Genomic DNA, 21,590 nt, shown 5'->3' with positions numbered 1-21,590 from the left:
AAAAAAATAGTATAACACATATTTTGAAAAAAAAAACATATTTAAAAATTAGTAAATAATATAGATTTACCCACAAATTCATCTCTTATTTGTCTTCAACGTTTCATCCTTCTTAAACACAAAAATATGAGGGGGAAATGTAAAATGATTCAGCATGCAAGGTATTTTTTATTTATTAGGATAATTGAATAATTGTTTTGCATTTATCATGATAGGGAAAAATGATTTTTAAGATTTAACGGATTGATTCGTTAACGTTAGAAAGGTTAAATTGTGATTTTATTTTTATCTTTGTAGTAATTGAACGAAATAATCAAGAAAGGCTAATTGAATAATTATTTTGTATTTATTATGATAGAAAAAAATCATTTTTAAGTTTATACGAAAGTCCACTCCCTCATTGACCACGAGAACAGTACTGTTCATAGGAGACCGGATATAATGCAGCAAATATTGAACAATGAAGACATCCAGAAAATACAGAATGCATGTCCCTCTTTTTAATGCATGTTCAATCAATCCACACCTCTTTCTATGGGATATCTGAACCTGCTGAAGCGGAAACCTGGAGCCTACTGCACGCGCTATCCTGGCTGAAAGATCAGAATTAGTATATGGGATCCTTTCTTTTATTCCAAACTCAGATGCTGAGTTTTGTAAGACGAGAAGTTAATCATGTTACTCATAACCTAACAAGAGCGTTAAGATTATACGTCAAGTATTTTGTTGTATTTCCACTTTGATCATGAATGAAATACCTTAAATGTCTTTTTCTCACAAAAGATTTAATGGATTGATCTGTTAATGTAATCGTAATAAAATCAGTTGAATTGATTGTATTTAATAGACAAGAATAAAACAAATGAAAAAAATAATTTCATTTAATATCCATTAAAATCTGAATATTCATAAAATTATTTGAATGTTCTAATTTACACAGTTTATATTAATTATTGTAATTATATTTGTTTGAATTAAAATAAAACAATTTTATTTAATACTTTTTTTAAGGAACGAATATAAGATTATCATATATATATATATATATATATATATATATATATATACTAGATGGTACTATGCGTTGCACAGATTTATTAAGGAGGGAGTAAATTGGTATTAATATATTATATTAATACTTATATATATATAAGTATTAATATAATATATTATATTAATACTTATTGTTATTAATATATTATATTACTTAAAAATATATAACTAAATCATTTTTTTTGCAATAAGAAACTTATTGTTATTAGTTGATTTGTTAAAATATTTTTTATATGAAAAAAACTCACTTTCAATTGAATCCTTAAATGAATATAACAACTTGTTTATTTTACACTAGAAAAGTAAATGATGAAGAATATATTTTATACAATGGCTTAATTAAGTTTTTCATATTTAGAATATAGTTTGTTTTTAAAAAAACTACCTAACATTCATTTTTCTCATCCAGCTACCTGACAAAATTTTGCATTTCATTTTATTAGATGTCATTAATCCGCATCCATTAAGTGATGACGTGGTAGACAGAGTGTCACGTTTAGTCATTAAACATGTACGCACAGGCATCCACGTCATTAATTTTTGTTTTGTTAATTTAAAAAAAATGAAAGTAAGTGGCAGATGAACACGAAGGTCGTGAAGGTGTTGAGCCCGACGCCGTCAGGGTGGTCTGGGAGCAACTTCTGCGACTGCAAGGGTGTGAAGTGCAACACCAACCAAGTGACCACAATTAACATCACTTCGTATTCACTCGGCAGGCGGAACGCTTCTTCTGGATTTGAACTCACTCTCCTAACTCACCTCGCTCTCTCTAGAACAATGTGCTCTCTGGCGCATTGCCTTCACTCGCCAACCTTTCCATGCTCGAAAACATTTTCCTTAGCAGCAACAACTTCACCTCCATCCCCGATGGTTGCTTCCTGAGACTCACTAATTTGCAAACCCTCAGCATGACCAATAGCATCAACCTCGCTCTATGGACGATTCTCGCCGAGTTGACTGATAGCAACAACCTTGTCGAACTCGAACTCGGAAATGCAAACCTCATTGGTATTTTGCCTGATGTATTCGACGAGTTTGTGAGTTTGTAGGAGCTTCGTCTCTCTTACAACAAGCTCACCAGTGGCTTATCCAAATCCTTCGTTGGATCTATGATTCAGAATATGTGGCTCAACAATTAGAACTTTGGGTTTTCGGGTACCATTGAGGTACTTGCTTCCATGACCCACTTGTCTCAAGTGTGGCTTCATTTAAAAAAAAAACAAAAATTAATGACATGGACACATGAGCCTATGTGTTTAGTGATTGGGTGTGATGATGTGGTACTTCGTCTCCCATGTCATCACTTAACGGATGCAGACTAACAAAAGGTAGTAAAATGAAACACAATTTTTTCAGGTATCTGGATGAAAAGAATGAATGTTAGGTAGTTTTTTTAAAAAATAAGCTATATTCCAGATATGAAAAACTTAATTAAGCCAAAAAGTAAAGAATAAAAACTTTATAATATACACAATACCCACATAATTCATCGCAAAAACTCACCACTATTGAACACATCCATAAAGATATTTTACTGCACATTTATAGACAACAAAAACCAAAAGAAAAAAAATCAACTTTTCAAAAAAAAAAGTATAAAATAAAACATTTTACAAACCAAGAAGATGCAATCGATTTACTTTCCCTTTCAAGTTAGACAATAGGGTTAATGTCAACCCCTACAACCAATGACCAAACGGTATGTATCAGGAAAAAAAAAGAAAGAGAAGAAAAACAAAGGAGAAAACATAAAAACAAACACTGGAACTCCATCAAACCACCACCATGCTCTCTTCATCAATGATGGTCTCTCAACCTTCATCACCAACCCCAACGATAGATTCAACAAGTTCCTCTCCTCCTCCCTTGGCCATTGTCAAATTGTGCCTCCAAACTCAATCCTACCCTCATCCTTACCTTCAAGGTCTACTATTTTTTTATGCTTCGTGAGAATATCATATATTATTGTAAAAATGAAATAATAGTTTTTTAGTTATGTATAAGATTTTTTTTGTGAAATGTTACTATTTTTAATGTTTAAGATGATTGAAGGATTTGCTGATGTGGCTAATGATTTTTTAGGTTGGGACTCATTGCGACTTGCGACCATCAAGGTATGTTTGTTCTTGTTTGGGACAATTTATTATTTTTTTGGGATGTAGTTAACCTATTGTTTTGCTTGGTCCTCACATGCTCATTCAATCATTCTTACATATATTTGGTTTCATGTTATAGGATGCTTTCAAATAGAAGATTAGGTTTTTGTTTCTAAATCCCCAATGTTGGAGATGTTTTAAGGAATTTTTTAGATTCTTTTGGACACTTCTTCCATGAAAATAGGTTTGTTTTGCTTCTCCCGCAACAAAGCAACAACATTTTAATGGGAAATTATCCAAGAAAATTTAAATTTATTTAAGTAATATATATTGGAGCTAGTCACAGAGAAGTAAGGGTTGATTACTTTTTGTTTTGTTTTATTCCATAGTTATTGGGCTTAAAGTGTGGGTTGAGGGATTATTGGGGCTTACGTGTGATTTCTTAAAAGAAATGTAGAAAAAGGGTGTTTGTAGAAGAAACAAGGATACAAATAGAAAGGATTTATAATCCTTTGAAACTTACACATAGGTAGGAAGGTTTCTCCTTCACTTTTTCTTCATTTTCATCTCCATTTCTCTCTAAGTTTTTCTTTTTCTTGAGGAAAAATTGGATTTCCACACACTTGATGACTTGTTCTTCCTTGATCCCTAGAGTCTCCTTAGTTTATTTCAAGTGGGTAAGTTTAATTTCTTACTTTTCTTGATCTTTTAGTTTCTTTCTAACTCTTTACCAAGAGTTTGAGAAGATGGATCTCATCTAAACCCTTAATTGAAGGGTCCAAATTTTGATTGGAGCATGTTGGTATTGATCTAGGTCTCCTCTATTTGATTTCATAACAAAAGTTGGGAGAAGATCAATTCTCTTCTTAAGCCCTCAAATTTCCTCCTTTAGCTTTCATCAAGGGATTTCAAGAATTGTGGGTAAGGAAGCTCCAACCTATGCTATATTTTGTTGTGATTGTTGAAATATTGAGTAATTAGATGGTTGTATGTTGATTTTCCCTTTTCCTCTTTTGAAACCTAAGATTAAAAATTTAGGGATTTGAAAAATTAGATTTGATTGAGGATGTTATTTTGTATATTGATTGGTTAGAAAGTGTAAGGAATCATTATTGAGGCATTTATATTGAGTATATGATGGAATGAAAATGAAACACTTGTTGTCTGGTGCGGTTTTAGCAAAACATGAGTTGATATTGTTGTGATAACTTTGTCTATAGTGAATGAAATTGAATTTCATTTGTTGTACATGGAACAAACATTTGGGGATACAATTTTGTATATTGAAACACTTAGAAATACTGAGAATCAAAGGAGGTATGTTTGTCCAAAGTTGAGGGTGTTGTCAGGAACATGTCACCTTTGTGTTTAATTATATATTCAGACAAAATTGGTATTTGAATTTGAATTAAATGGTTAGAAAGCAGACATTTCAAGCTTTCCAACGATGTATGGCATGCCTCTTAATTCATCTAATTTCTATTTTGCAAGTTGCTCGTAAAGTAACTCAAGTGCAATGATTGTTTTATTGTCTCGCCTCTTTGTTTTCTTTAGGATATTTGTGATAGTTTGATGACTATGTGTAAGCAAAACTCACATGTTGATGAGTTTGGTGAGTAGATGAATAATGAATCAATGATATGAGGAATGTGATATGATTGGTTAAGTGTGTTCATTCATTCATAACATGAGACATAAGGATTAAAAGATGTCACACTAGAGTTCTACAATTATGTTAGGAAATTCACATTTTTGTAAACAAAAATGTTATGATATGGGTAAGGATAATAAAAAGAAAATGGTGAATTTATAACATTAAGGGAACACGTGGTATTAAGATTGTGGATGTGTGCATGACATTGCATATAGGTAGGCACGTAAGCTAAGGGTGTTTGTTGGGATCTCAACTTAGTGCTAGGGGTTTTCATGGTGGCTAATGGGAATGAGCCTATATAATAGATAAATAGGTGAATCCATATAGATGTAAGGTCTTGCAAACCTTTCAGAGATAAACCAATACCCACACTTGTCTATATTCAATAAAATCACATTTTCTCCATAGGATCACTATAGGTCATCCCCGAATGGTCAAGGAGTGAAACTATCTTAAGGGATGTATCTATGTTGATCTCCTGACCAAAGGTGAAAATCTCTCAAGAGTCGAGTCTACATGACATTTCATGGTATATAGTTGCATATGAAATTAAAGTATGCTTTGATTGTTTAATGAATGTTGTTGAGATTGTTTTATTAGAATTTACTTTTGAGTTAATATATATTCCTATCCTTATCTATTTAAATAAATTGTATTTTCTTTTAAAAATAAGTTCACCCTTGCACTTTGTGTTGTATTTGTATTGTATGACTGTGATGATCATGTGGTGGGCATGGGAGGAGATAATGGTGATGTTGTAGGTTCTCAAATCGCTCATGATTGAAGGGAGCATGGGTGTTGAAGATGGGATGAGATCCCACTCTTCATTTATTCTTGTATATTTGTATATAAGTATAGGGACCAGCTTAGGACATGTATAAATACTTAGGTTTGTTGTGGATGTCCTTTAAAAGAATATCTTTTTGGTAATGCATGCCTCATAAATTTATGATTTTAAAGTCATAAGATTTAATATCTTTATGTTTTGATGATGTATACTCCCTTCGTTCTTGTATATTAGACACAATTATTTAATTCATCAAAATTAAGGAAAATGATTAATTTAATTTATATTAATAAATTTATCTTAAATTTATAATTTTTTTTAAATTATCGTTGTCACTAATATTTTTCTTTTTTTAATAGTTTGTTAATACATTTTTTCCTTTTTTTTTATGAGGGGTATATCTAATATAAAAAAAATTAATGCAAGGGACTTTATAGATTAGGTCTTATAAAAAGAAGGAAGTATTATGTGATGGATTGAACCAATGTGTGTTAAGTGAAAAAGAAACAAAAATCATAGGTATTTCATATTATTATAATAGTTTTAAATATTAGTAAAATGCTACAAGCCTGCAACATTGCTAATGTCGTTAAGGATAACTGGTTACAGCCTTTTTTTCTTTAACAGATCCTAATAAATTGTTAAATCTATAGGAATAATTCATGACAATTTATCATATTTATTCTCATAATATTCTAAATTTATTATTATTTTGTAGGAGATTCCTCTACAAAGAAAGCCACATAGCAGCGTAGAGTTTAACTTAGAAGAACTTTATTTGTAAATTGTAATACTAATAACATAGTTTTTTTATTTTTTGTATTTGTTGACTATTTGTATTTTTGGCTAGATAGATATATTAGGCAGCAATATGCCAATTAATTTGAATTATGAGGTTGACATTACTTTGTATTTGAATGGTTGAGTTTGATGAAAATAGTAATTTTAGGGTGAAGAAATGTTAAGAAGTTTTATTAACCAGGTTAGAAAAATTCAAATTTTACGATTAATTAAAATATTGGTATAACTAGGTATTTGGGCCTTTTTAATAATTAACATTTGAAATTGTTTTCATTATCAAGAATAAAGATGATGGCCCAAAAAAGTATTGTATTAGATAGAAAAAGGAAAGAAAAAAAAAAGGTCAATACATTAAAGTTGGTATTTAAGAAAGTTAAAGAAACTTTGCAATGCATGTGAGACATTTGAGTTAACGGAATTCAGAGTGTGACAGTAGTCCAGGGGATGCCTTTGATGCCTTTGTAATAGAGTCCAAAAAGTTAGGAGTTTGTGTTGGGATAAACTATGAAGGGAATATAAATATAATAAGTTTTAAATTTAGGGGATGAGTGTAATTTATTCTAAAATGATAATTTAAAAACTGAAAATTTTTAAATGTAACCAGAAATAGAAATGAATAAATATTATAATTTTATTCTGTTTATGTTTATTTTTAAATCTTTAAAATAATAATTTTCTAAAATAATGTTTAAATTAATAATAAATATTTATAAATTCATGTTTTTCTCATTATAATTAATTGCTTTAAGAAAGTAATTAATAATTAAAAAAATTTACAAAGTTTTATTACAAAATATGTTATTACTGAAATATCTAGCAGATCCACATTAGGGTGGACGTGACCAAGATGGATTGTGAGTACCCTTTGTTAGAATGAAAAAAAGGAATAGCTGTAAAACAAATGACTCTGACATACTCACATTCAAGTAAAGTAGATGAGTTAGAAGATAATTGATGACTTATAAATAATTCACTACTTATAGATAATTAGATACCTGGATTAGGATAAGAGATTTGCAACATTATCACTAATATTTGAATTAGCATATTAACAAGTTTTGTATATTGTTATTAGTAAAAAAAAATTAATATAATTTGATTTTAAAGATGAAAAGAAAGTATGTAAATTTCAATAGAATAATATTTTAATAAAAACAGCAAACACAAATCCAAATTAAACGGCAAAAGATTGATTTTGTTTGATTTATTTAGACTTGATAATAAATTCAAACTGAACCAAAGCAAACCGCATATAATTTTATGTTTGGTTCATATGACTTTTCAATAATAATAATAATAACACCATATAAGGATTCCTTTCGAGACTTCTTTATTTTTGTTAGTATTAAAGATAAAGACATAATTATTATAAAAGTCAACAAATTTACTATATATAATAACATGTAATTAAATATTAGCGTACAAAATATTTAGACTATATCCGACAAGATATTTCAGCTAACTTCTAGTTTCTTCCATTATTGAAAAACTTATTTGATTGTTCAATAAACTAATTTTTTTAATAACCTATCATTTTGAAAGGTTGCTTGAAGTAACCTTTTTTTAAAATGCTAATTTCTATTTTCTAATTTTTTTTATTTTTTATTTTTTTTATTCTTAATATATTTATCAAATTTCTTGAATACCCGTTTTAAACAAATCATGATTTTATTGTTTTTTTTGTCATTTTATATTTTTCAGCTACTTCAACAACTAGTTTTACTAAACACTTATAACTTAATAAGCTAGTTTTTGATCTATTAGTCTTTTTCGCTTCAAGTTAGTTTTTCAACCATTTTTTACCATAACCTTAAACCATAAATTCATAAAAGTTAAATTCATCTATTAATTAAATTTTATTTATTTAAAACATAAATGCAAAAGAAAATTTCTATATTTTGTATTTCAAATAGGCTGGATACTTAATGTAATAATGTTGTACAAAAAATGTAATATTAATTATTAATTAGTAAAAATATTAATTAATTATTGTAATATTCTAAAAAAATAAAAATGTTTGTAATCTTCTTGAACATAATGTGAGCCATTGTACATAGTCATATGAATCTTATTAATACAATTGAGAAAGAAAAATCTTAGTAGTATAATTGAAGGAATGACATGATAACTACAATATTTAAGTGATAATTGAAATCTTTTACATATTTGACTTTTTGTTTTTTAAAACTTTTAAATATTCGATGATTATATGAGATACGAATCTGAATTTTTTAGTATTTTTAATTTCAATGGTCTATTATATTTAATATTGATCTCATGGATCTTAAGTTGTTAATAGTTCTCATATTCTTACATAATTAAGTGTTCGTATGAGAGTGGAACTATATATCCCCTATATAAGTGTTAAAAAAAATTACCTAAAAAATGTGTTAATTATATATTTTCTTTTATTGCACTAACTTATTATAGACTATCCACCATTGTTTTGAAAATCATATCAAACTGGCTAGTTCAACTGGTCTAACTAGGAACTGGTTTGGGGACTGATCTGCACACTCCAAAAAATTGGGATATTTCAGAACAAATAAAGAATTGATCAACAGGCCCAAAATCAGTGTTAAATCGGTGCAAAGAACTTGTTTGAACTGGTCTCTTTCAATTTTTTTTATTTTCTTTTTTAAATTTAATCTAAAATATTTTTAAGATAAATAAAATAACATATTTAAATATTCACTTAAGTATCAATTATTTTGCTAACTGCTATTAATTTTTAATTTTTATCTTATAAAACATATAATTTAATCATTTATATTAACTTACGAAATTTTAGATCCTAATATTTATAATTTTATATTATTTTATTACTTAATATATTATATAATATTAAAAAATATAAAATCAGTTCAACCATAATTTAACTATGATTAGACTATTGAACTTTGAACTAGTGTCGTCACGAATTCAATCATTGTGGGTCCAATTTTAAAAACATTGTTATATGCTTCCTCAAGCCCACTCCTCATCATGCACATTCACTCTCATTTGAATACTTTTCTTCTCTCATGAAGTGATGAACTTCTCTCATTTGTATATCCTATTATGCTTTTAAATTTCAATTTATATATTTTATTTTCAAAATTCTAATAGGCACCTAACATGCATATGATATATTGTCTTATAGTTTTAATATTAACTTATGTTAAATATAAGCTAATTTGTTAAAACTTTCTCATATATATTCTCCAAAAGATGATAGAGCTTCTACAAGTTAACATGTGCAAAAATTAATTTAAGTTTATGCAAAAGCTTGTTTATCATTTTTTTCTCCTTCTTATTGTATTATCCTAAAAGGGCTTATGAATAAGCTTACCTAAACATGCCTTAATGGTTTAATTTAACTTTCTATCACTTTGAATTTTTTTTGTTAACCTTGGTATTGGTAAGAAATAGCTCTTCCTTACAATTTATTTCATACTTAAGGCCAATTAGGATTCAAATCTTGAACCACTTGATTAAAAGACACAAATGACTATCAGTTATATCAAACATTGTTAGTCAATCTATCATTCTTAAAATAACATTATATGGGAGCACAAGTAGCTCTTTCAATTTATCTTTATAGTTTTTAATTTTAATTTAAATATTTTTAAAAATAAATTATCAATAATTAAAATAACATTATATCACAACATAAGTTTTTTATCATTAATCTAAAATATAATTGATATCTGAAAAACATTTATTTATTACAAATTTTAATTCTAGTATAATTTATATATTTAAAATTTTTTATTTATTATAAATTATAAAAGTTTGTAAAATAAATATTTATTATGTGCAATGCACATGTTAAAATACTAGTTAAAATTTAAAAGCATAAGAGTATATAAACATATGCTCGTTAGAAGTCATCATTTCTGAGAAGAAAGTATTCAAATAAAAATAAATATGAGGGATAAATGATCTTACACATTAGAGGATTTTTTTTTCATTGGTCTATTTTGAAGTCGATCAGTTTGTCATAACTTCAACATATTTAAGATGGTTTATGGATTGTATTGAATAATTTTGCAGAAAAAAAATTATCCAATTCAATCACTTTAATTTTTATAGTTCTTTCACTAGTCTCTCACGCTTATTTGACTTTGCAAAATGTTAAAATTCCGTAGTGAACTCTGATAATTAATTCAATTATGTTCTATTAATTTTTCAAACGAAAATTAGGCATGATGACCAATTCAAAAAAATAATAAATACAATTTTAAGAATCATTTAAAAAGAAAAACAATGAGGAAACTAATTGCAAAATTGGTAAAAATATGGGACCTCCTAATTAATTTAACCTTTAACGAAGAATATTTGAATAAAATTTATAATTTTAAAAATATTATGTAATTTGTTTATAATTTTAAGATAAAGTAATTGTACATGAAACATAATTTTGTATAATTTAATTAAAATTATATTTTAATAATTTACCTAAGTTGTAAAAAATAAATAAAATTTATTTTTAAGAAAATTATATGTTGTAGAGAATATATTATATTTTATCAAATGTTAGTTAAGATTAAATCATTAAAGGAGAATGAGGTTCACTACTTTACAAGAGAAAAATATCCAAATAAAAATGAATGACTCAGAAAATAGGTTTATATGTAAAAAAAAAAAGATAAACGTAAACTTTCAAAATAATAATAAGGGTTAAATATGTTTTCATATATTTAGTTAATTTTTTTATCATTATTTAAATTTCACCATTTTTATTATGCTATAACTTTAAGGTATTTTGATTGACGATGAATATTAAAATCAAACAAAAAAAAGTTTTAAATAGTAAAATAAAAAGACCTAAAATTTAGGTAATAAAATTAAGAATATTATTAATTAGTATTTTTAAGTATTAAATTATTATCTTTAGTTCTATGGATAAGGAACTAAAAGATAGATAAAGATTTATGATCTAAATCATAGAAAGAAAAAAGATAATATTTATGGTAAAAATCTATTTCGGAACCTATATAAATACACCCATCACTTTGCGAACTATTAACGTACACTCTCACTCTGTTATAAGCTGTAATTGAAGTTTTGAACTTCGAACCCTCCCTTCGTTGCCGCAAATCATCGTCTCGTTGCTTTACATTGAAGTAATGCAAATTTCGCTTTCTTGATTCTCTTTGTTAGGGTTGGGGCTGGAGATGTCGTTCATACCTTTTATCTCATTTGCTTGTTATTTTTTCGTTTGAAAGAAGATGATGAATTTGAAAAGGACGCGTTTTTATTGTTTTCGTTCATTGATTTTACTTTTTATTGTTATTGTTAGGAATGAAGAGGTCCAGGGATGATTCTTACACGAGTTCACAACCCAAACGGCCCAAAGGGTCTTCTAGAGAGGAAGAACCGTAAGTTTTTTTGTTTTTGTTTTTGTTTTTTTTTTTCTTCTTTTTTATGTATTCAATTTCTTGTTTTTAGGGTTGTTTCATATTTTTTTATCTGTTCTGCAAGTTTGGTATCCGGTGAAGGAATTTGTATTTCTTTAGGTTTCATTTGGTGAGATATTCTTTGTTGGGAGATTATTCTGTAATACTCGAGTTATCTGCATTTTTTTATTTGTAAATGTTAGTTGTTAGAATGTTAGTTTTGTTAGCAGAGGGCATTGAATCCGCAACCTCTCCCCTTCCCTTCTCGAGTTATCTGCATTATTCAGCAAGTTAATTTTGTGCACCATAATAGTTACTATTGGTTAGACTTTGGTGTTATTGAAACTTGTGAGTTAAAATCTCTGGAGTTTTCTATATTCAGTTCAATTATGAATAACATTTTCTGTAGGCTTTAACGTGATAAAGAAAGAAAAATATTATAAAACCAAAGCAGCATCTAGTGATATGCAATTTTTTATAAAGTCGGAGTGCAATTATGATTCAATCTTCCCATCATAGATCCTCTACACTTCTGATACATTCGACATTCTTCTGCTGACTTGGGTTTGAATGGTGTGATAATTTGCTAAATACTCTGTTATCAACTTCTCCAATGGTATGAATAATTTGATTTTTTTTTAATTTTATGTAATGAAGCTCCGGGCAATCACAGATGACGACTGGTGATGGTCAGATACCAACCACCAAAGATGCCTTGGCGTTTCTCAAGGCAGTAGAGGACGCGTTTCAAGATAAGAGGGAAAAGTATGATTACTTTATGGTAATCATGAAGGATTTCAAGGCTCAAAGGTTTGAACATGTTGTACTACATTCTCCCAACTCCAAGATTTTTCTTTTGCTTTGTCTGTTATATTTTCTTTGGAGTGAGGATCTGGATTTGGTTAGCTGATGATGTGTTTCTCTTTTGTTCATTTATAGAATTGATACAATAGGTGTCATGGAAAGAGTGGAGGAGCTGTTTAAAGGGCACAAAGATCTAATTTTGGGGTTTAACACCTTCTTGCCAAAGGGATATAAAATTATACTTCCATTGGAGGATGAGCAACCTCCCCAAAAGAAGCTCATTGAATTGAAAGAAGAAGCCATAAATTTTGTGGGCAAGATTAAGGTAAATACATTGTTAATTTTATAATTGATATATTTTATTTATGTCAATGACCGTGTTTAACTTTTGAATCTGATTGATTGGGTTCTTGTCATGCAGGCTCGTTTTCATGACAATGACCGTGTTTATAAGTCATTTCAAAACATATGTATGTGCAGAAAGGAAACCAAGTCTATCACTGAGATTTACCAGGAGGTCTGTGATGTCTAGTGTCTATGCCTACATTATCAAGTTACAGTTACACAAATTTGTTATTTTCCTCTTTCTTTTTCCTTTTCCCCTTCTAGAAGGCATTGTCATTCTTTGTAAACTCATTTTAATCATATATTGGACTTATCCAGGTTTCTGCACTTTTCCAGGGCCATGCAGATCTTCTTGAGGAGTTTAATCATTTTCTTCCTGATATACCAGGAACTACCTCTACTCAGTACGCTTCTGTTCAAAATTCTCTCCTTCATGATAGGAGCTCTGCCATGCCAACAATTAGGCAAATGCATGTTGAAAAGGTTTATCTCTCTGTAATCCTTTGTCCCTGTGATTTTATACTTAGTCGCTATGCTGACATTTAACTTATCTTCATGTCAGAGAGAAAGGAACATAGCTTCACATGGGGATCATGACCTCAGTGCTGACCATCCTGATCCAGAACTTGACAGTTGTTTGATGATGGCTGATAAGGATCAGAGGAGGCGTGGTGCAAAGGAAAATGACTGTAGAAAAGGGAGAGACAGAAGAGAACAGGAAAGGGATGATGGGGATTATGATCATGATGGTAGTAGGGAGCATTTATCTCACAAACGGAAATCTGGTTGCAGGGCTGAAGACTCTGGTGCTGAAAGCATGCACCCTATCTCATATGCTTGTGAGGATATAAGTTCTTTGAAAAGTGAGTATATCAATACTTTTAGTCTTTAAATTTAGAAATGTTTTTACCTTCTCAAACAAATTTTATGAACATAAATGTGCATTTCAGCAGTGGAAGTATGTACTTCAATCTCATAAAAAAGAAAATCAATAACACATGAAAAGTATATCGAATGAAAAAATTGTATTCCTTTTTATGCCACAAATAATGGTAAAAGGTATGAAAAAATACAATATATTTGTTGATTGGATTATCTAAAATTAAGAAATGCTGTGTTAATATGTAGGTTGTTAGGCTATATAAACTGCAAAATCTTTCCCATGCTTTACTTGTGAGAAGAAGAATCCTTTGTCAAATGTTTGCTAGTGTTCTATATTATTTGTTCAGTAGTAATTTTAACCCCTTCTTTCCTTTTACACTTTATTTTTTAAAACTTGTTCATCTCAGGTATGTGTAGTCCAGTGTTTGGTTACCTTGAAAAAGTCAAGGAGAAATTACAAAATCCTGAGGTTTTCCAGGAATTTTTGAAGTACCTATATATCTACAGCATGGAAATAATTACCAGACAAGAATTGCAATCATTGGTATGGTTTATACATTTAAATTTTATTATCTTCTTTTCTGGTTTTGTTGAAATCAATACCGATGAATATAATTTAGCTGGCATTGAACATTGACCTTTAATAAAATTTTGATAGCTCAATATGGAAATAAAAAATTAGTTATAGGCAAATAGAAACTAATCCTGTAAAAAGTTTCTCTCTCTCTCTCTCTCTTCTAGAAAGGCTTGAAGTATCAATACAGTGAGAGGAACCAATCATCATGGTTATATCTTGCAGTATGATTAAGATTAAACAATGGGTTATGATATTTCTTAAATGACCATTAGCTTTTTACATAGTTTTAATTTTGACTATTTACTGGACAAAGAGAAGGACTTTGCCTTTTACTTTCTGCTCTTGTACATCTATGTTACATGTGTGTTTACAGTATAATCTGTGCAACTCCATCAAAGAAGATTAAGTTTCAATGTCACAAACTACTTCAACTTTATAATGTGCCAAGCTTTGAATTAGCTGAATGTTCTAATAAACAAGCAAACCAACAAACTGATTGATCTGTTTTACGAATAGCTTTCCAAATACATTCAAGTTCCAACCATCTACCATGTTGAAAATCTGAAAAGATTGAATTTTGTGTAAGAAATGTTAAATATCATGAAGTGACTTATCTTTTGTTGAAGATAGTTGAGGTTCACTCAATTTGGTATCAGCTTGATGTGATTCTGTCTTTTAAGCCTTTTACTCGGAGAAATTTGTTCTCTTGTAGTATACTTTGTTTAATTGCTAACATCTAGTGGTTTATTCTTCTAGGTGGGCAATATACTGGGAAAATATGCAGATCTTATAGAGGGATTTGATGAATTCTTGGATCAATGTGAGAAAAATGGTAACATTCCACATCAAACTAAAATTTAAATTTTTTCACTTGTACAATGTCTAGCTTTTTTTATTCTTTATAATGAAGTATTTTCAGCTTCATGTTGTGGACCAAAAAATCTGACTGTTGTTTATTCATCAGAGATCTTTTGGCATGAAGGACATGGACCTAAACCAATGAAAGTAGAGGACAGGGATCAGGATAGGGATGACAAGATGGAAAAAAGGGATCGCAAATGCCTAGAAAGGGTCAAGTCCAATGCAACTGCTAACAAGGATGTTTCAGTTCCTAAGATGTCTCTGTATGCCAGCAAGGATAAGTATGCAATGAAGCCTATAAATGAGCTGGACCTTTCTAACTGTGAACAATGCACTCCTAGTTACCGTCTTCTACCAAAACAAGTATGTTTGCTTACTTGTCTCTTTGTTTTATTTTATATATGAAATTGCTAAGATTCTTTTTCTGATTGTGCTTATATTTTTGCTCACACAGTACCCAATACTGCCAGCTAGCGACAGAACAGAACTTGATGCAGAGGTATTGAATGATAACTGGGTTTCTGTTACTTCTGGCAGTGAGGACTATTCATTTAAGCACAGGTACAAAAACCAATATGAGGATAGCATGTTTAGATGTGAAGATGACAGGTTAGAGATTACCACTGATATCTATTTATCCTTTAAAATACTTATTTTGTTGATCTATATTTTATTGGTTGTGGTCATATTTATACTTTACTGGTTTGTTGATCTATATTTATCTTTCACTTGCACATTGCTGATATTATTTCAACTTATGCTGGCAGGTATGAACTTGATATGCTGTTAGAGTCTGTAAATGCGACAACTAAGCAAGTTGAAGATTTCTTAGAAAAGATTAATGCTAATATAATTAAAGGATACTGTCCAATTCGTATTGAGGAGCACTTAACAGGTATTCTGCTTTCCAATTGATGAAAGAAATTTATTTTGTAGTACAAGGTAATTTCTTGAATTTTTCCATGTTCTGATATGACCTTTTTTGCCTTGTTCTTTTAGCTCTAAATCTTAGATGCATCGAACAAATATATGGTGATCATGGGCTTGATGTAGTGGATGCGCTAAAGAAGAATGCACTTTTAGCTTTGCCAGTCATATTAACCCGCTTGAAGCAGAAACAGGATGAGTGGGCAAGGAGCCGTGCTGATTTTAATAAAGTTTGGTCTGAAACATATGCAAAGTACCATCACAAATCACTTGATCAATGTAATGGTACTGCAATTGCCAAGGGTCATGGTGGCCATCATGTTGGATTTACCATAATGAATCCTAAGAATTTCAACAACAATACAAATGGAAATGAGAGTGTTCTATTAGAAGAATCAAATTCCTGCAAACAACGGCAAACAATTGGGGATAATAAGGTTGAAGAGGATAATTCTCTTGATTCAGACTGCTCTGCACATAAAACTGAGACTGAAACCTTTGGAAGTAGTACACAGCATGGTCAAATGCATTTAATTGCAACCAATCTTGATGAAATATCAAGAGCCAAAAAGCAAGATCATTCAATTGATCGGTTGGTGAATGCTAATGTCTCAATGTCCTCTGGTATGGAGCAAAGTAATAGAAGAACGAATGTGGGTAATGCATCAGGTTAGCAACTTGATTAAACAATGATGACACTAGATTTTTATTATACCATTTATCTTAATACTTTGTTGTTACATACTTACATCATCTAGAGTTATTATCATTAGGGTTTCATTAAGATGTACCCTATGGGAACATGTTAAGAACTCAGTAGTAGAATCTACTGAAAGAAAAACACAAGCATTTAATATCTCTGAAATCTAAAAGGCAATGCTTTCTTCTTTGAGTAATTTGAGTAATAAATGCTAATTTTTATTGCTTAATATGTGCTCTAATGGAAAATTGACAAAACCCTCAATTCAGTTTTCACACAAGTCCTTTTCTTCTCATAAGGGTGTCTTATCTTTGGTCTACTTCTGTTCTGTTGCAGTGTTGCTCACCCTTTCAAATTTTTTTGTTTGTGCATTCCGAGTTTATTTTAAGCCTCTAGGGTTAAACTTATTTTATTCTTTGACTCCTGTACTTGTGTGTTTAGACGTCTATGACTTATGAACATACGAATGTCTTTAATTTTGGATTTTTATTTTATTTTTTATGTTTGAGCATTTATATGTGCACTAAAAATTATTTTTACATATGTTAAAAATCTTCAGTATAGTGGTCATCCCACTATAGTAATTAGTAGTATATAACTGATAACTATACAATTATGAGTCTTATGACAATTATGTGTAGAAAATAACTGCTGGTAGTTATGTATGTAGTTATGTATTAGGAGTATGTAACTGATTGTAGGTTATGTAATTAGGAGTGTGAGGTTATTTGTTGTTTGTGACAGAATACTCTCTGTAGGAGACTTTTATCTCCGGGACAACAAGTGTAGTGCTAGAGAAACGCTAGCAACACACTCTTTTTAACACACCCTCTCTTATTGGTTGAAATTTATTTAAAATTATAAAAAATTATGGGTCCCACATCTTATTAAATGACTCTCACGATTTTGTAGTTTTAAAAAAAAAACCTTATAGTGTGTGTTGCTAGCACTTCTCGTATTGTTATATTGTGTGTGATTTCAATGTTCAATATTATATTTTATTACTTTTATCAGTTGGTGTTCTATCAAACTGAGTCTCTGAGATACACTTTTCTTTTTTCTGCAAGGACTTACTGCTACTCCTCCATCAAGACCTGGTAATGTTTCTAATGAGGGAGGGCTTGATTTACCTTCATTGGAGGTATGGCTTAACCCCCTTTTCAGCTTATGGCAGTCTATTTCAATTTAAAGTGGATATTGAATTTATTCCTCTTAAGAGGATTATTTTTTATTCACTTTTAGTGGAGTTTTTCACAAGCAACGAACCAGTTAAATGCCCATTGTTCAAAGGGGAAAGTATAACTTCCACTCCGACTGAAATACCTTAAAATAATATTCAGTGTTGTCAAAATTTCTAGTTTACTGATGGGGGATCACATATAGTTGTCTTAATTATATCTGTCTTTATTTCTAATTTCAAATGGATTTGGAAAGAAACATACATTGTGTGGATTTGGAAAGGACATACTTTGTTTCTCCTTTATATAAGCATTCTCCTGATTGACATTTTGCCTTGCACTTAACTAGCAATTAAAGCTACTTGACTTATAGATCTGGAGTCTCTGTGTTGCAAACTTAATTCTTACTTCTATGACTTTTTATCTTCCACAATAGTTAAAATGGTTTTTTTTTAAAAAGGTTGGCCCAAATAATTATTCTTGTAGCATTTGGATGCTTTATCACTTGATTTAGTATGATTATCTTTCTGCTATGCATTTTGTACCTAAAAGAATCTCATATCAACCTCTCTAAGAATATTTATTTTTGTGTATTGCAGGAGACATTGTCACAATCTGTCTCGCAAGAGGAAGTTGCTGATCATGACCACAATGATATCCTTGGTAGAACCTTGAATGTCCCTAAACACTTAGGCCGTGACAGGGGATTGGGATTTGAAGTGACACAGAAGATTAATGTCTCACTCCAACAAATGCCACTATCTATTACAAATGGGCATGTGCAACAAATCCAGAAGGGCTTGGTTGACCTCAAAAAGGGAACGAACAAGTTGGAAATGGAAGTGCAAATGCAAATGAATAAGGAGCCACAGGAAGAAGGTCTGGGTGGCCTAAGTGGTATAAATAGTTGCACACCTACAGCTACTCATATACCAGAGGTAATTATTAAACCTTATAACTACTAAATTGCTTAAATATGAAGTACTCACGCACTATAACTTATTGCATATCTCTACTTGATTAAATAGGTAATTGATAGTTTGTTCATTCATTCTTTAGTATGAATCACAATTCACGAGTTATTTGTTGCTAAGAGGATGATATATAACATTGAATCAGATACATTACATTGTCAACTAGTGCCCGTTAACCCTAAAGGTTGTGATTGATGTTTTTTAATGTTGATGCACCACTTCCAGTACCTATTAGTAATATGTCAATAATCAAATATGTAATAGGTACTTTTGTTGTGTCATGAATCAACTTGATTGTATGTCATTACATTACTTGATATATTGTTAACTTTGTTTCATGGTCGTATCCAACACTATCAGCAAAATTTTAGACACCTATAGCATCAAGAGGAAAGGGAAAAACTTGTCAACTTACAAATGTGTCTATCACGACTCCAGAAAAAGAATAGCCATGCACTTCATTTTTCATGCCCACCCATTGGTTTTGACTCATCATCGCATGCTGAGTTATATAAAGATTTTTCAAGGGAGGCAACCAAGAGACTGTATATATTACAAAGGAAATTTTTTGATTTGTTGGTATGGGGTACATTAGTGAAGAAGATTGTTATGATCTTATTCACTTTTGGATGTTTTTGCCATTAGTATATATTTATGTTCATTTTTAACTATGTAATTCTACATTTATTTTACTTTTCTTTTTATAGATTTTAATGTTATGATGATAATTTTGTTGTATTTTTTAAAAATTTACTGTTCGACATATCTTTAGCATCATGTTGGTTGTCATTGCAATTTATGTTCTTCCATCCATCTGATGCGAGGTTGCTATTAAAATAGTGACGTTACAAAGAAAAAACAATTAGTTACATATAATTAATTAAGACTTAAATATCTTTTCACTCTCTATAATGATAAGTTTTTATTATTTCTTTGTAAAAAAGCTTTAATTTTTATCCCTAAAAAAATTGAAATTTATTTTTAGTTCTCAATACTACGTGACACTTGCTAAACACCTGTGTTGAATGAAAGTTCAAGTGACACTTTGATGCATAAAAAATGCGCTCAAGGATAATTGTATTATAAGCATTAGTAATAATGGATCTAAAAGTGTGAATATCATACCCTAGGGATTAATATTGATTTCCAAATAACTACGGTTAAGTATAAGCTAAGGAATCACAATTGAAAGTTATTTCAACGATTAATTGTAAAAGTAAAGATAAACTGCGAGTAAGAAAAATGAATGGAAGTTCATAGATAAAGAGATAGGATTGTGACCATAACATAGCTTAATGTTTCTCCTAATTTTATTTCAATTAAACTCAAGTTTTCTTTCAATTACTAACTAATCATTCTTCTTAAATTGACTAACATACTTAGGCCATATTTTCTAGTCATTTTTTTTCTACTTTATCCCTTATAGTTGTTCATTTAAGGAACATTAATTTGGTATAAGGAAAGTTTTTTCATTCCTACAAATCATAATTCTTGACAATTATAAATTTTAGGAATTATGATTCCTAAGAAAAAAATTTGTTTGATTGATCATAAATATTCTCATATAAGTTTTTTGGGAATAAAAGAGTAATATAATATTTTTTATTACAATCTTTAATTATTTATCTCATTGAATGGCTTAAAAAGAGTAAGTTGATATTTTTATCGTAAAAACATGTTTTTTACCTTGGAAAAGTTAGATTCTCACATCCCCATGAGAAATTTTTCGTGGAAAATGTAGCAAAAAAAATCTTGGAAAATATTTTTCTATAAATGTTATTTTCAAAGAAAACAAACCAAACATGAGAAAGAAACATTTCCAACTTAAGATTTCCAAGAAACTAAAAGTTTTCCTTATACAAAACACCTCCTTGATGGTTACAAAGGGCAATGCCACCTTGAACATGTTAGGGAAGAAAATACTATATTACTTATGCAATTTTATCTCTTAGACCTTTTTGAAGAAGGTTCTAAAAGGATAGACTACATGTAGAGAAGTTAATTAAATTACGATAATTTAATTAGATATTCAAGTTACAGGTTTGTGCATATCACATTCAAAGAATTCAATTAATGTGTAGGTTAAGAGTAGAGGGTTACCAACAATTAAGGGTATGTTTGGATTTTCAGTGGTAGTGTTCCAAAAGTGTGTTTTAGAGTGGAATCAATTTAGGTCATGTTTGGTTGCCTCCAAAAGTACGCTTGATAATAAAATTTGGGCTGAAAACTCAGATTTGGAGAAGTAAGATTTGTGATGCTTTTGTAAACTTTAATTCAAACATTCCATAATCAATTAGATTAATTAGGGTTTTGGAGTGATTAGTCCCAAATAAGAAGTAATGCAACACAACAATTCAATTGTCCGAATAAATGGAATTTAATTGAAACAGGGAGATTAAGGTTCACAAATATGTTGCATACAATCCTAGCTTCGGGATTTAGCTAGTCATAAGCATTGTAAAACACAAAATCACATAAGAAAGCATAAAGAGTAAAAAGGAAGAGAAATTTTACAAGGTTTGACCCTCGTCATGATCTTCACACTCTTCCCTAATCCACTACTCTCTCAC

General features: G+C 29.7%; 1 protein-coding gene across 2 annotated transcripts; it reads left to right on the top strand.

Moving 5' to 3' along the window:
- The first annotated feature begins 11,408 nt into the window (after window positions 1-11,408).
- LOC106799801 (paired amphipathic helix protein Sin3-like 3) lies at window positions 11,409-19,743 on the top strand. 2 transcript variants are annotated; one of them, XM_026129757.2, is made up of 16 exons: window positions 11,409-11,499; window positions 11,676-11,754; window positions 12,430-12,582; window positions 12,712-12,901; window positions 12,998-13,093; window positions 13,258-13,404; window positions 13,484-13,784; window positions 14,211-14,347; window positions 15,137-15,212; window positions 15,345-15,604; window positions 15,696-15,850; window positions 16,009-16,136; window positions 16,241-16,837; window positions 17,936-18,009; window positions 18,646-18,984; window positions 19,381-19,743. In XM_026129757.2, the coding sequence occupies exons 2-16, from the start codon at window positions 11,678-11,680 to the stop codon at window positions 19,399-19,401; spliced, it is 2,751 nt and encodes a 916-aa protein (XP_025985542.1). In that variant the 5' UTR covers window positions 11,409-11,499; window positions 11,676-11,677; the 3' UTR covers window positions 19,402-19,743. The 2 variants fall into 2 exon arrangements, with proteins under 2 accessions (XP_025985542.1, XP_014634819.1); XM_014779333.3 differs by having other exon boundaries at window positions 13,240-13,404.
- Window positions 19,744-21,590: the final 1,847 nt, after the last annotated feature.

The sequence above is a fragment of the Glycine max genome, chromosome 8, assembly GCF_000004515.6.
Source record: "Glycine max cultivar Williams 82 chromosome 8, Glycine_max_v4.0, whole genome shotgun sequence".
Lineage (NCBI taxonomy): Eukaryota > Viridiplantae > Streptophyta > Magnoliopsida > Fabales > Fabaceae > Glycine > Glycine max.
This window is presented reverse-complemented; position numbering and strand designations above follow the sequence as displayed.

Coding starts and splice junctions, on each gene's coding strand:
- LOC106799801 (XM_014779333.3), top strand. CDS start 11,678: ATGAAGAGGTCCAGGGATGATTCTTACACGAGTTCACAACCCAAACGG. Junction 13,094..13,239: donor TCACTGAGATTTACCAGGAG/GTCTGTGATGTC, acceptor GGACTTATCCAG/GTTTCTGCACTTTTCCAGGG. Junction 16,137..16,240: donor TATTGAGGAGCACTTAACAG/GTATTCTGCTTT, acceptor TTGTTCTTTTAG/CTCTAAATCTTAGATGCATC.